At 50.5% G+C, this 15,674-nt stretch overlaps 1 protein-coding gene across 2 annotated transcripts in view; it reads left to right on the forward strand.

The window, feature by feature from the left end:
* Positions 1-15,674, forward strand: part of kcnn1a (potassium intermediate/small conductance calcium-activated channel, subfamily N, member 1a) — a 148,524-nt gene that overhangs the window by 130,985 nt on the left and 1,865 nt on the right. For both annotated transcript variants that reach the window (XM_070541837.1, XM_070541836.1), the window contains exon 8: positions 12,726-12,795. In XM_070541837.1, coding sequence (XP_070397938.1) covers positions 12,726-12,795 — 70 coding nt within the window. The remainder of the gene's footprint in view (positions 1-12,725; positions 12,796-15,674) is intronic.

Here is a 15,674-nt window from a genome sequence, read left to right on the forward strand (position 1 = left end):
CATCCCCTCCCGTACCCTGCGACAGGTGTGCGACAGGTGTGCGACAGGTGTGCGACAGGTGTGCGACAGGTGTGCGGCAGGTGTGCGACAGGTGGAGTGGTGAATGTTGTGAGGTTAAAACTGTGTAATGTGTTCTGTCCTTGTTTTGCTCGGTCACTGCAGAGCTCAGAAGTAAGTTGAGTCTTTATGTTTCCTCCTCCTGTTTCCTCTCATGTCTGCGTTCGACATGCATGAATAAATTGATGCTGGATTGTTTTGATTTTTCTTTATTTGAGTGTTCCATCTCCTCCCCTCTCCCCCATTCTCTCTTGAATGACGTCAGAACATTTTTTGTGCCACCGGTGTCAGGAATGGAGGTGGTCTGGAGAGAAAGACAAGGCTTCTAGCAGAGAATGAGCATGGACCTGTGCTGGCCAAGCTCATACTCATGGGTGGGGGTGGGGGGGTGGCGGTGGGGGGGTATTAGCCTGCATCAGCAGAGCTCACCCTACATGAGACACATGTTGTGTGGTTATTCAATGAGGCTGACATGTTTGTGGTGACTTTCCTTCTAAGAGGATCAAACAGCTTGTATGATGAACCAAACAGGCCCCGCCCACCAGGCACATAAATGCTGTTTTAGCTTCAGTCCCTGTTTCTGACACAGTTGACTGATAATGAAGCCAAACGGGCGTGTAGGAGCTGCCGCTGTTTTCCACAAAGTCAGGACCTCAGCTCTGATCTTCTGACTCAAACATCAAGAAAATTCCTGAAATATCATCTTGTTGTAGTTTGCTGACCGGGGAAGTTCCCCCTGTCACACTCAGCTGATGCCTCGACTCACACGGACACATTTTGTGAGGTGACGGTTCCAACAGAGCTGTAAAGCATCTGAGGCCTGGTTCACACAGCAGCAAACCATCATGGACGTCCCCGTGTTGGTCCTACAGTGTGTGTTTCGTGGCCTCACGGCGTAAACTACACACACACACCTTTCACAGACCAGCATTCCCAGATTTTAACGGCAAATCTTCCAAAACATCAAACGTGACTTGGGAGTGGTGCTTTGCTCTTCTGTCGGCTCGTTTTCTGACTGGCAGCGCGTTCTCCCTCAGGGTCGCGCCCTCCCTCAGGGTCGCGTTCTCCCTCAGGGTCGCGTTCTCCCTCAGGGTCGCGCCCTCCCTCAGGGTCGCGTTCTCCCTCAGGGTCGCGCCCTCCCTCAGGGTCGCGTTCTCCCTCAGGGTCGCGTTCTCCCTCAGGGTCGCGCCCTCCCTCAGGGTCGCGTTCTCCCTCAGGGTCGCGCCCTCCCTCAGGGTCGCGTTCTCCCTCAGGGTCGCGCCCTCCCTCAGGGTCGCGTTCTCCCTCAGGGTCGCGCCCTCCCTCAGGGTCGCGTTCTCCCTCAGGGTCGCGTTCTCCCTCAGGGTCGCGTTCTCCCTCAGGGTCGCGTTCTCCCTCAGGGTCGCGTTCTCCCTCAGGGTCGCGCCCTCCCTCAGGGTCGCGTTCTCCCTCAGGGTCGCGCCCTCCCTCAGGGTCGCGTTCTCCCTCAGGGTCGCGCCCTCCCTCAGGGTCGCGTTCTCCCTCAGGGTCGCGCCCTCCCTCAGGGTCGCGTTCTCCCTCAGGGTCGCGTTCTCCCTCAGGGTCGCGTTCTCCCTCAGGGTCGCGTTCTCCCTCAGGGTCGCGCCCTCCCTCAGGGTCGCGCCCTCCCTCAGGGTCGCGTTCTCCCTCAGGGTCGCGTTCTCCCTCAGGGTCGCGTTCTCCCTCAGGGTCGCGTTCTCCCTCAGGGTCGCGTTCTCCCTCAGGGTCGCGCCCTCCCTCAGGGTCGCGTTCTCCCTCAGGGTCGCGTTCTCCCTCAGGGTCGCGTTCTCCCTCAGGGTCGCGTTCTCCCTCAGGGTGGCGTTCTCCCTCAGGGTGGCGTTCTCCCTCAGGGTCGCGTTCTCCCTCAGGGTCGCGTTCTCCCTCAGGGTCGCGTTCTCCCTCAGGGTCGCGCCCTCCCTCAGGGTCGCGTTCTCCCTCAGGGTCGCGTTCTCCCTCAGGGTCGCGTTCTCCCTCAGGGTCGCGTTCTCCCTCAGGGTCGCGCCCTCCCTCAGGGTCGCGTTCTCCCTCAGGGTCGCGTTCTCCCTCAGGGTCGCGTTCTCCCTCAGGGTCGCGCCCTCCCTCAGGGTCGCGTTCTCCCTCAGGGTCGCGTTCTCCCTCAGGGTCGCGCCCTCCCTCAGGGTCGCGTTCTCCCTCAGGGTCGCGTTCTCCCTCAGGGTCGCGTTCTCCCTCAGGGTCGCGCCCTCCCTCAGGGTCGCGTTCTCCCTCAGGGTCGCGCCCTCCCTCAGGGTCGCGTTCTCCCTCAGGGTCGCGTTCTCCCTCAGGGTCGCGTTCTCCCTCAGGGTCGCGCCCTCCCTCAGGGTCGCGTTCTCCCTCAGGGTCGCGTTCTCCCTCAGGGTCGCGCCCTCCCTCAGGGTCGCGTTCTCCCTCAGGGTCGCGTTCTCCCTCAGGGTCGCGCCCTCCCTCAGGGTCGCGCCCTCCCTCAGGGTCGCGTTCTCCCTCAGGGTCGCGCCCTCCCTCAGGGTCGCGTTCTCCCTCAGGGTCGCGTTCTCCCTCAGGGTCGCGTTCTCCCTCAGGGTCGCGTTCTCCCTCAGGGTCGCGTTCTCCCTCAGGGTCGCGCCCTCCCTCAGGGTCGCGTTCTCCCTCAGGGTCGCGTTCTCCCTCAGGGTCGCGTTCTCCCTCAGGGTCGCGTTCTCCCTCAGGGTCGCGCCCTCCGTCAGGGTCGCGTTCTCCCTCAGGGTCGCGCCCTCCCTCAGGGTCGCGCTCTCCCTCAGGGTCGCGCCCTCCCTCAGGGTCGCGTTCTCCCTCAGGGTCGCGTTCTCCCTCAGGGTCGCGTTCTCCCTCAGGGTCGCGCCCTCCCTCAGGGTCGCGTTCTCCCTCAGGGTCGCGTTCTCCCTCAGGGTCGCGCCCTCCCTCAGGGTCGCGTTCTCCCTCAGGGTCGCGTTCTCCCTCAGGGTCGCGTTCTCCCTCAGGGTCGCGTTCTCCCTCAGGGTCGCGCCCTCCCTCAGGGTCGCGTTCTCCCTCAGGGTCGCGCCCTCCCTCAGGGTCGCGTTCTCCCTCAGGGTCGCGTTCTCCCTCAGGGTCGCGTTCTCCCTCAGGGTCGCGTTCTCCCTCAGGGTCGCGTTCTCCCTCAGGGTCGCGTTCTCCCTCAGGGTCGCGTTCTCCCTCAGGGTCGCGCCCTCCCTCAGGGTCGCATTCTCCCTCAGGGTCGCGTTCTCCCTCAGGGTCGCGTTCTCCCTCAGGGTCGCGTTCTCCCTCAGGGTCGCGTTCTCCCTCAGGGTCGCGTTCTCCCTCAGGGTCAGAGCAAGACAAGCAGCGTTCCTTCTCCCTAACGTGTGGCTGGAGTGGTCCCAACGAGCGTCTGAGCAGATCAACGTTCCACCAGCAGTGGAAACAATGGCGTTGTAGCGTGTAATCTGCTGAGCACGGTCTTTCGTAATGGCGCCGCTTCCATTACTGATGCAGCGTATTACTAGAGTTCAGCAGCTACAGGAAGTATTCAGTCAGTCTTTCACTCTGTTGCATTGCAGCTATTTGCTAACATCAAATAAATAAATCTTTTTCCTCATGAATGCACACACACCTGCCCATACTGACAGACGTTCCTGCAGATTTGCTGTAAAAGACAAACTGAAGTATCACATGGTCCAAGTATTCAGACCCTTTGCTGTGACACGTGTACGTAACTCAGGTGCTTTCCATTTCTTCTGATCATCCTTGACATGGTCCTACACCTTCACTGGAGCCCAGCTGTGTTTGATGATGCTGATTGGACCTGATCAGGAACGCTGCACCTGTCTATAACAGACCTCACAGCTCACGACGCATGGCAGAGCAGATGAGAGTCACGAGGTCAAAGGAAGTCTTGTAATGCAGACAAGGCCGGCTTCATCAGTGTGCCACCCACGATGACCAGGATAAGCCACAATGAAACATCTCCTGACTTATTGGGGCTGCCACTCCGGAGATCCCACAGGAGACTTCCCTCTTCTGTTAAAGGATTCTAGTTTAGTAGCATGGAAGGGTTTCTTTACTTCTGTGATGTTATGATGTGGAACGTTTAACCAGAAGAGTTTAGGATTCTCCAGGGACCATAAACACACTTCGTATTGATTCAGACAGCCGGTATATAATTAAAATAAACTTTATTTTCTAGACTAATTATAATACATGACAAAACTATTAATAATGTGATGTTTATCAGAACCTTTGTATCTGGAAGAAACTGAGTTCTGGGTGTAAAAGAAATGTTGGTCTGCCATAAACTAGAGTTGATTGTTAATAAAACAGCATCTGACACCAGTATGCAGGTCTACGATATCCTTGTAGGAGTTGCTCCCGGCGGTCCGGAGCGCTGCGGTCAGAGTGGTGAGGTCACTGGACGTCAAGACCACGATCCTCAGAGATTAGTATCTTCCTCTGAGTTCAGCTTCCCCGGCCATGGGATGCAACCTGGGGTCTGCAGGTTGGGTGTGCAGTAGCTCTCAAAGAGCTGCTGTGTCTGTGATCACTTGCAGCGTCGCGGCAAGGTTTTGACGTAAGGTCAGAGAGGCTTCGTTCCCGACTTGTCCGAATCGAGGTGTCAGCTGGAAACTGAATAACTTGGGAAGGCATCCTAGTTTTATCATTCCCATGTAAGGATTTCTGGCGAATCACAATTTGACATGCTTGTTGACGTAACCAACATCCCTCAGAAACCACATCTTCCAGATGTTCTGTGGATAAAAATCTTTAAACTTCATGTGATGCGATTTCAACCGTAATTTTATATCTTATGAACATCGTGTATGCGCGCAGATAATGATCAACTTGTTAAATCAAACAGTACTGATCATAATATGTAATACCACTGTCAGAACAGTATTCACTTCATCTTCATAGATTTAGCACAGATTATTCAGATATTTCATTTAACCGTATTGTTCATTCTTAATTATTTTAACAGTTCACCTTTATTCTGTGAGAAATCTGAGGTAAGAGGTGAGCTATTGTCCGAAGACCACTTTGTTGACAATCTCGTGTCCTGGAATGTCTACAAGCACTGTAAAATCTTTCTTGGTTCAGAAGATTAGAAAACACACAGAAGTAGATTTATTCCTGTGGATTAAAGGGACACCATGTAGGTCAAAATATAGATGGAAGCTGACCCTTTCTGGACGTTACAGTTTACAGGTTAAAACAATCACATTAAGGGATGAATGTTTTATCTGAAGTGATTTAATAATGCCTTGACTGCTTCACAGTAAGGAATGAAGCAACATAAATGTTTATTATTTCAGATCTTCAATACACCAAACGAGACTTCTTGTTGAATTTAATAATGATTTGTTATCAGTATATTTACATATTAATATTACTATATTAACAAATGATTGTTTATCGTATTTACTTCACATAAGGTGGAATAAGCCACTTCTAAGTGTTTAAGGTAGGAGTGGTGTCTGAGGTCGCTTGGTGAATGCCCAATCGACACTTGTTGGGTTCTGATTTGTCTAAATCTATAAACAACAGTTAGTAAAATGGATAACACTTCCTGTAAAAATTGAGTTTCAATGAGCTGAACAGTTGGGCCAGACTGTTACAGCGAGTAAGGAACTGACCTTTCAAGGTCAAACTTTCTTTGCAAAACTCCATCAGAGAAACAATTTGAAATGTCTCGCCAGCAGACCCTGAGCTTATCTGGTCTTGTCCCGGTCGTATCCACAGCACCTAGTTTCATCATCAATCCAGTATTAAAGGATCAATAATATTAACAATCCATGTTTTATGGAAAATTACGTTCTTTTGAATACCTTCATATTCTATTGACAACTATTAAAATTGTCCCCAAATCCAGGTGTAAGAGACTTGTAGCATCTTAACCCAGAAGACTCGTGGCTGTTTCAGCTCAAAAGCTGCTTCTAATAAATACTCAACAAAGGCTCTGAGTACTTAGGCCCATGTGATCTTTCAGTTTGTCTTTCTAATACATCTGCAGACATGTCTAAATAGAGTTTCTCTGTCATCGTGGTGCGCTGTGTGTGTAATGGCTGTTTTAGACCAGTTGGGGGGGCTGAAGCACCCCTAAAGTTGTAGAAATCTAACTTTTATTTCTACGGTGTTTTTTAAAGAAACTTGTAAAATATGAAAGCGTGCAGTGCCTGATTGAAACCTTACATTTTATTAGCAAACCTCCCCCAGCCTCAGAGTGGTTTGATCCTGCTCTCCTTTCCAAGTATTGCCCAATCCCAACACTCGCCCTGCCGTCTTCAGCCAAGTGCACTTGGACAAAGTGTGCACTAAGGCTTCGAGTGCGTGGTGCACAAGAGTGAAAATAACAGCCAAATTGAGACAGGGAGCGCTGCGTCATCGACCGTAACGCACGCCAAGGTGCTGGTCGCTGTGATGACGTTTTTAGAAACCTTTATTAACGACTTTCAAACAAACAACCAAACAATTATTTGAAATAATCTTACATTCGTTGCTGCTTTGTCTAAAAGTTTTAGAGCATCAACTAATCATCCTAAAGTGAACTCATTTCATTAGAAAACAGAGATGTTCAGAAAGGGAACGGGAGCCTTTTCTCCCGCAGCAATGGATTGTGGGTAATACACTCCACCCAAGGTTGCATTGATGCAGACGTGGGTGGAGTGCGGATTAAGGGTGCAAAAGGGGCGTGATCAGCTTCCACACTTGAGAATCGGGACACGCTACGCACTCGCCCCACTGGTCGGGTGGGGTGTAGGTGTGTGAGGTGCCAGTGCGTAAGTATGAGTGTTGAGATTGGGCCTGTGGCTCTGAGCCTCTCTGTGCCACCCTCCTGAGTGGTTGTCCCCGTTTCACGCTTTAATCTTACACAAACTCTGAGGAAAAAGCACTGGCTGTCAATCCAGCATGGAGGCGGAGCCTTAAGGTTGGTTTATGCTTGACGCGTCCGCGAGGTCCGCACGGCTCCGCGCGGAAAAGTTGCATCATTTTAACAACCACGCCCCTCCACCGCACCTCCGCACGGCCCAAAATTTCCGCAACGCGCACCTCGGAAAATGTCTAACCACGCGGACGGTCGGACGCGGAAAAACATGGCCGACCGGCAAGAACTAGTATGGCAGAGGTTCGTAAATACAGACATTTGTATGATTCAGCTCTCAGAGATCACCGTGATCAACATGTTGTTAATAATTCTTGGAGAGAAATAGCTCGCACTGTCGGAAAAGACGAGAACGCTGTTAAAAATGCTGGAATACCATGTTGTAAACAGTCATTTCTACTTCTACTATGGTGTAGTGTTGGATGCATGCCGTAGAGCTCCATGCTGCCCCCTACAGTTTGGGAGAATATTGGCTCACCGCAGAGACGAGCCGCATGAACCATAAACGCTCCGAGTTGTGAAGCGCGTTCCATCCGCGAGCCGCATCACCGCACGGGAAGTGAATGCGTCAAGCACAAACCAAGCTTTATGCAGGTCTGGAGCGCGCACGGCACACGAACCACTGAGAAGTAAGGACAACAGAAGAGTGTGGTGGAGAAACCTCCTGAAGGCGTTGACTTGTGGGTCAGTGCTTTTTTGGGTGACTGACTATCCGTGTCATTGTTCCCAGTAATTAGACGGGTCCGGGCTAAGCTGGTTTTGTTGCTTCAGACCCATGCAAATCCAAAACCACAGTTATAATTTAAAAGAGTCCTTGATCTCTTATTCTTAAAATGCCAGAACGTTAGATCAGACGTTTTCTGAGGCAACAGTCAGCGACCTCTTTAAGCCGCTCCCTAAAAATCCACTATATGACCTTTGTTAAGATTTTTGATGAACCAGCATTTTGTTTCCATTTGGTTATAAAATTCAGGAGAACTAAAACTTGCAAAAAGACAATGGATATTTTTTCTATGGGATGTTGTATTAGTGGAAAATTAAGGAAACACACATAATATTTTAAATATTACGGGCTTTTTTAGTGGCAATTCCAACCAATGTTTACCTCGTCGAGCATCTTCAATCTGCTCTTTAGGGCTGCAACAACGAATCCATGAAATTCGATGGAGAAATGCATTGGCAACACTTTTCATCATCGATTCATTCTGTTGTAAAACTTCTGTTGTATGTGCAAGACATACAGAGAGATGACATTGAGTTTCAGTACACACAATTCAGAGATCAGACATACATGGGCAAGACACATGACAAGAATTGGTGACTGCGGTCATTCGCAACACGAGTCGCGCTACCTTAATATATGAAAAGGGAATTACATGAGGGTAAATTGTGTGAGGGGAAAAAAGGCATACCAGAGTTACTCCTGGCAGGGCGTAGCTTTACTATGCAAAAAACCCGCCTCAAACATAAGCACGAACATCACAGTTCACAACATGAGACTCCGATAGGGAGGGTGGGGGGGGCGCTGGGATCCTGTTTCCCCAGGGCGAGCAGCCCTGTGTGGCACTCAGCCAGCTGTATCCACAGGAGGGAGGGAGATCTTGAGGAGCGCAGAGCACATTTGAATTTCCTGCAGGTGGATGGCCTCGCTATGCAGAAGTCCACAATCTGAAGGCGGGGGTGGGGGTGGGGGGTGGGGGATGGGGGGTAGGACGGGTTTTCACAGCATCTGTCGGCATTCCTTCCTTCGTGGGGGTTGTTGTTAGTAGCTCAAGGCTGCCTTGGCGTTAGATTTGGATAACAAGACTTTGTTTGGGTCAGGCAGAGATAATTTTCCTCTCTGCCTTGAAGTCTGTATTGATCATTCAAGTCCTCCAGTGAAGCCAGTTTAGGTACTAATCATCCCCACGCCGTCCGGTGACCCTCTCCAAGATGACATCCATTTTGCTCACTAATACCGGTAACGCAGCAAGGACATTGTCCAGCTTACGATTCACCTCGAGTAACGTCCCAGTCTGTGAGGTCACCACCCGGGCGGTGGTTTCCGTGAGTGCGGGTCGCCCTCCAATCGCTCCCGTCTCACCAAATTTCCAGAAAACCAGATATCCTCCCACTCCAATCAGAAGAAATCCAGTGATCATCAGGCCAAATATCCACATATCTTCGACGTCCTCAATGGACAGCTGAGAGAGGCAAACGATCCTCCAGACCTTCCAGGAATCGAGCGCATATCCCGCTGCGTGTGTCCCTTGAGGGCAAGTGGGAGCCCCCTCCTCCGTCCTCATCGTAGAAAAATCTTATCAATCGCGTTGAATGACCAATTAATTAAATCCATTTCCAAAAAATAGGGATTTCCAGAAGAAATGCAGGGAAGCGCTCTGTAGGCAGACGGGACAAAGAGCCTTGGGAGAAAAAGATAAGGGAGCAAAAGCAGAAGCGTCTGTACTCTGCGAGTGCCGGATTTGTCCCGTACAAATGTGACAATGAAATTGTGTTGAACTGAAACTAGTCCTGCCTCTCTGGGTGCTCAGCCCCCTAAACAGTTGATGCTAGATTCACCCCTGCTGTTTACAATAATGAGGAAAAACAACTTTAACAGATCTTAGCAAATGGCTGCACTACAACAGAGGGACGGGGTCACTGTAGGTGTGTTGAAGCTGTCGTGGTCTCATCAGAAGCTAAAGGGGCAGATGTTTACGTCCAAGAGCACCACGGCCAGTGAGTGACCGCTGGACTTGCCATATAAGGAAGAGCCACTCCCCCATCCACCGCTCAGCTCGGTCCATCTTCCTAGATCATCCTCCAGGTGTCCACCTGGAACCAGTTGGTGTTCCTGATCCTGCCTGCCGTCCCGCTGTAACACCAACCCTGTCAGAACACACCTTGAGCGCTCAGGTGTTACTAGAACTACCTGTGGTGTCCCGACCAGCAGCCTCTGCAGGTTAGAGGGTTTAAATCCTCCAGCAGAGCAGTGCCTGTTCTAGCCTCACCTATATGGGGGTGTTTATTCACAGTCATGCGCTTTCCAGGGTCATGCTAATAACAACACACACATGCACAGTTTACAGACGTTATAGAGAACCCGTATGAACTGGTACTGGTGCCCGGGAACAAAGAGCTCAGTGCAGATCCACCTGTAGACCTCCAGATCACTGACATGCTTCCTGTTTGTAGCTAGGCTCCCATTTGTTGGAATAGTTCAGACGTTCATGGGTTCCACCTTTAGGAGCATTACTAACCACGGTTCACGGCTGTTGTGAAGTGTGGCTTCCTTCTCTGCTGTATGCGAGAGCGACAGGCGCTTCTCTGCACATGCAAGTGTTTGCATCTGGAAGCGTGAGCGTAGGAGAACGGCTTCGAAGCCGTCGCCCGGGTCCGTCGAACGTTCCGTCGCCCTGAGGTCAACCGAGAGGTTCTGTTCCCCAGAAAAGGGCCTGGATGTGGAGCTGAGGATCCACGTGGATCATTCCGTTTTATATGTTCAAGCAGTCATTTATATTTTATTATTGTTGTCATTCATAGAAAATACAATAAAAGTAATGCAATAGTTACTTTTCCTGGTCATTGCTTTCATGATGCTGTAACTCAGTTACTTTTTGGAAGAAGTAATTGGTAAATATTACTAAGTACTCTGCCCAGCACTGTGCCACACGTGGTAAGGACGTCTAGAGCCATCACCATTCTGGGTGTTGGGGGCACGATTCCCCTGCCATGTGAACCGGGCCTAAAGGAACCAAAACCAGCTGCAGAACATTCTGAGAAGCTCCTTGTTGACTGAGGTCCATCCTGAACCGTGGCATCCACTCACACAGCAGCTTGTGAACAGATGCACAAACACACAAAGTCAGGCGACATCTCCTTGTGCTCCAGATGAGTTACTGCTCACTCAGCCAATGAGCAGCGTGAACACGAGGTCCGATCACTCTGCTGTGTGGAGCACTGATGAAGGGCATGCCATCTTTTTCCTTTTGTTCACGTCTTACTTTGGGCGGAGAGAGGGGGATGTTTGTATTCACACAGGTATGGTCTGGGGGGTCCACTATAGAAGCATATTGCATTCTTTATGGAACAGATGTGAGAAGTAGTTTTTCTAACAGAACTAATATTATGTTACTTTGGGTCAAAACTAGAGGTGGGTGATTTGGCCAAAACATCGCGGTCATCTGCATGGGTGGATCCCTCCGCCCTGACGCTGCCCAGCTCCTGACTGAAGGCTCAGGCTCCTGTTTTCAGCAGGAAAAGGTTTTCTTTTGTCTTTCTGACATCATCAGAGTCCATATTGCAGTTGGGGAACAAATGAAGCCTGACCTTTAACCAGTAAGGATCAAGGCTAGGGCCACGTCAGCCATAGCAAACCCTTTCCTAGGCGTGAGATTCCTGCTCTGCCCCAAACAGAGCGCTTTGTGACACGACCAAAAATGAAGTTTCATTAAAAACCGTTGAAGTGGCTTTGTTGGGTTGTGCAGCTTCCAGAGAAAACAACCAACCAGCACGCTTCAACCTGCCATCTTCTTTAGTGGTGTTGTGTTCAACAGTGTTAGCCATGATGGTTCAGACACGCCTACTTCCTGCTGCTAGCTTAGCTACAAACACAGTCTAATCGCACGATGCTATTTTCGTCTGCTGTTCAGGTGTTCTGTATTTATAAAGACCCACACCTGTACAGCGCCTGTCAGAGTCAGAGTACTCCAAAGTGCTTTACACTAGTGCATCACTCATCCGTTCACACACTGGTGCTGATGAGCTACCATGTAGCCATAGCTGCACTGGGGCGCTGACACAGGCATCAGCGGTCCCTCCAACCACCACCAGCAGGCGAGGAGGGTTACGTGTGTTGCCCAAGAACACAGCAGCATCATTCTCTGGTCAGAGCTGGGATAGAACCGGCAACCTTCTGACTACTGGACAACCCGCTCTACCTCCTGAGCTGCTGCTGTCCCGTATGCATCTGCCGTCTCCTCGGGGAGGTCCGGGGCGGCTGCAGCGCCTGTCAGAGCGCCGTTAGAACAGGTACAGGTAACATCAGAGTTGACCCTTTACTGTAGACGAGGACAAAAACCTGGATCCCGTACAAACACACTCAAGTACACGCCTGCCTTAGAGCTGCAGCTCAGATGTAATCTGAGTATTGTTTACAGTTACTTCCTGTAAAGTGCATCTCCGATTGTCACATCGCCCACCCCTACTTGTACCAAGATGATCTGTTAGAATGAGACGTGCTGCAGAACAGATCTTCTCCTGACAAGTAAAGGTCTTCTACATGAGTGTAGTATGCTTCTGTACCTCTGCATGCTCTGGTTGCTGCTGTTTTACCGAGAATACGTGCGCTTGCTTTACATGCATCTGTTGTACTGTATATATACACTTACAGATATATACGGTGTGTTCATGCACTACTACCACGTTTACTTTACACAGTGCATGATTGGTTTTAATGCCTCAGATGTGAATCCTGATCAAACTGGATGATGTTCTCTCTCTCTCTCTCTCTCTCTCTCTCTCTCTCTCTCTCTCTCTCTCTCTCTCTCTCTCTCTCTCTCTCTCTCTCTCTCTCTCTCTCTCTCTCTCTCTCTCTCTCTCTCTCTCTCTCTCTCTCTCTCTCTCTCTCTCTCTCTCTCTCTCTCTCTCTCTCTCTCTCTCTCTCTCTCTCTCTCTCTCTCTCTCTCTCTCTCTCTCTCTCTCTCTCTCTCTCTCTACGGGTCTCCTTCCTTTACTCCTGACATCCACACACCTCCTCTCTCCCCAAACTCCCTCCACCTCTCCTGCTCTTTGTTTTTATTTTTCTCTGGCTTTGCTTCTTCATCTTCCTCCCTTTCTTTCTCCTCCCTTGTGTTTTTGTTCACACCTCCCGTTGCCCCCCACTCAGACTGCGCAGTGTGAAGATGGAGCAGAGGAAACTCAACGACCAGGCCAACACCTTAGTGGACCTGGCCAAGGCAAGTTCACCGAGTCACAGTTCATCCCTGTTCTCTGACAATAGATGACAGTAGAGTTGAGTGTTTATTTTAAAATGGTTCATATCACTCTGTCTACATGGACGTAATTTTTTTTGGGGGGGGGGGGGGGGGGGGGGGGGGACGGGACATGTCCTCCCCACTTTTTCCAAAGTCAAGTTTTGACCCCTGCACGTTTTACCATCCAAAAACAATGATACGTTATATTAAATTGACACTGGTTGAGCTCTAGGACCAAGCGGAAAGCAACTGTTTGTGTTGAAGCCTGTTTCCCATTAGAACATACTGTAAAGATACCCCCCACCCCACACACACACACACACACACACTCTAAAGTGAAAATTACGTCCATGTCCGTCCACCACATGTTCTGGTCTGGCTGCAGCAGCCTACGGCTACATGTGCTACAGTGTCAGGTACATAAGCGCTAACAACAGCATCAAGTTCCAATAGAAACTGCTGTTTTAAGGTGTTAGCTGTTAGCATGCACGTCCTGGTAGAGTTACAAGGAGATTCAATATGTGTTCAGATATTTCTAGATTCTGGTAAACTTACCTCTAGGCGGGTTTGGCGTGATTTAGTCCTGATCTGTGTCATTTGTAGCAGAAGCTCCGCCTTCATTCAGAAAAGAACAACCTCTTGAGTCATGCAATCATCTCTTTGCCTTTTTGTAGAATGAAACAGCTCTGTTCTTCTCATTCTCCATAGCTGCGGCATGTCTTTCGTAGCCTCGTCAACGTTTACATCGTGGTTCTGCGTTTATCAGAGACGAGTGCAAACGCACACCACAGTGGCTGTGTTTGCTACTAACCCTTTCACCACTCAGTAGAAGTCTGCAGGCGCTTCACAAGAATCAAAAAGTTAAAAATAAAAAAGAATAAAAAATGATTTAAAAGTATAAATTGTGATAAAAATGTGAGGAAAATGAAAAAGACAAGGATGAGGAAATCAGAGGTGAGTAAGGAGAGGTGGTGATGAAGATCCCACCAAAGCCAGCCTGATCAGGTGACTTTTCAGCATCGACTTATGAAAAGGATGACATAGCTGCCTGGTGCTCCACAGGGCGCAGGTTCAAGCCAAAAGTGGGAGGTTCCCACCACTGATTTTTTGGCCTTGTCACACGTCCCATCACGCTCCGACAATCTAAAAATTGGAAAAGAGGTGTAGCCGAGGGTGGGGCTGTTACGGTTAAAGAGGTGTAGCCGAGGGTGGGGCTGTTACGGTTAAAGAGGTGTAGCCGAGGGTGGGGCTGTTACGGTTAAAGAGGTGTAGCCGAGGGTGGGGCTGTTACGGTTAAAGAGGTGTAGCCGAGGGGGGGCTGTTACGGTTAAAGAGGTGTAGCCGAGGGTGGGGCTGTTACGGTTAAAGAGGTGTAGCCGAGGGTGGGGCTGTTACGGTTAAAGAGGTGTAGCCGAGGGTGGGGCTGTTACGGTTAAGGAGGTGTAGCCGAGGGTGGGGCTGTTACGGTTAAAGAGGTGTAGCCGAGGGTGGGGCTGTTACGGTTAAAGAGGTGTAGCCGAGGGTGGGGCTGTTACGGTTAAAGAGGTGTAGCCGAGGGTGGGGCTGTTACGGTTTAAAGAGGTGTAGCCGAGGGTGGGGCTGTTACGGTTAAAGAGGTGTAGCCGAGGGTGGGGCTGTTACGGTTAAAGAGGTGTAGCCGAGGGTGGGGCTGTTACGGTTAAAGAGGTGTAGCCGAGGGTGGGGCTGTTACGGTTAAATAGGTGTAGCCGAGGGTGGGGCTGTTACGGTTAAAGAGGTGTAGCCGAGGGTGGGGCTGTTACGGTTAAAGAGGTGTAGCCGAGGGTGGGGCTGTTACGGTTAAAGAGGTGTAGCCGAGGGTGGGGCTGTTACGGTTAAAGAGGTGTAGCCGAGGGTGGGGCTGTTACGGTTAAAGAGGTGTAGCCGAGGGTGCCTCGTGATTTTTAACTCATCGCTAGCATTGTTAGCTCAAAGTTAGCCTCTATCCCTCGATATTAGAGTCAAACAAAAAGATGCTGTGGCTTCTTAGAGGTACAAAGAAATAACTTCTGGCTTTGGTTCATTAAACAACTCAGCACAAAGGCCTGTGCTGCAGCGTTAGCTGGCAGGAGAAGATGCAACCTCACAACACATAAACAGTGACAATGTCCCTATGATCTCCAGCTTTCGCTGGAGCGGTTCGCAGCCGAGTGTGAAGCAGCTGGGATGAGAATCAGCTCCTCTAAATCTGAGACCATGGTCTTGATCCTGAAAAGGGTAGAACGCCTTCTCCGGGTCAGGGATGAGGTCCTGCCCCAAGTGGAGGAGTTTAAGTATCTCGGGGTCTTGTCAAGCCAGACTAAATAAATGTATCATTTAGTCTGGCTTGCAAACTTTGCAAAGCAAGAATTAGGTCTAGTTCACTAGGCTAGGTCCAAGCAGCACGTTTCAAACGAGAGTTTGTTAAAGACACGTCCGGTAAAGAATAGGAGCACCTTACAGTTAGAGCTTAGTAAAGGTGCGATACTAAAAAACACAGTCAGGCACAAATATGGCAGCCTGCCGCTGACCCTTTGGGCCACAGGTGATGAAAAGTCCCTTCAACACGAGCTCATAATCAACTTCAACAGCAAACTAACCAGTAAAGCTCCGGCTACCGATGGGCCAGAGACACACCGCTCCTTTAGACCAGTCCTCCTTTTAGTGGAGGTCAAAGTTTCAGGAAGCAGGACCTAAAAGGGGGAGTCCCACTCCTGTCCTGCTGCCCGTCCAGAGCAGCGTGGATGGCTCTGGTGTGTTTCAGCTGCTGCTGACGCGGACCTGTGTGTCCCTGTCGACTAGTCCACGTCAGAGACACGAGTGGCCCCGTGAACATTTACTTCCTGTGTTGCCCATGAATGTGT

Source organism: Nothobranchius furzeri, chromosome 11 (genome assembly GCF_043380555.1).
Source record: "Nothobranchius furzeri strain GRZ-AD chromosome 11, NfurGRZ-RIMD1, whole genome shotgun sequence".
NCBI lineage: Eukaryota > Metazoa > Chordata > Actinopteri > Cyprinodontiformes > Nothobranchiidae > Nothobranchius > Nothobranchius furzeri.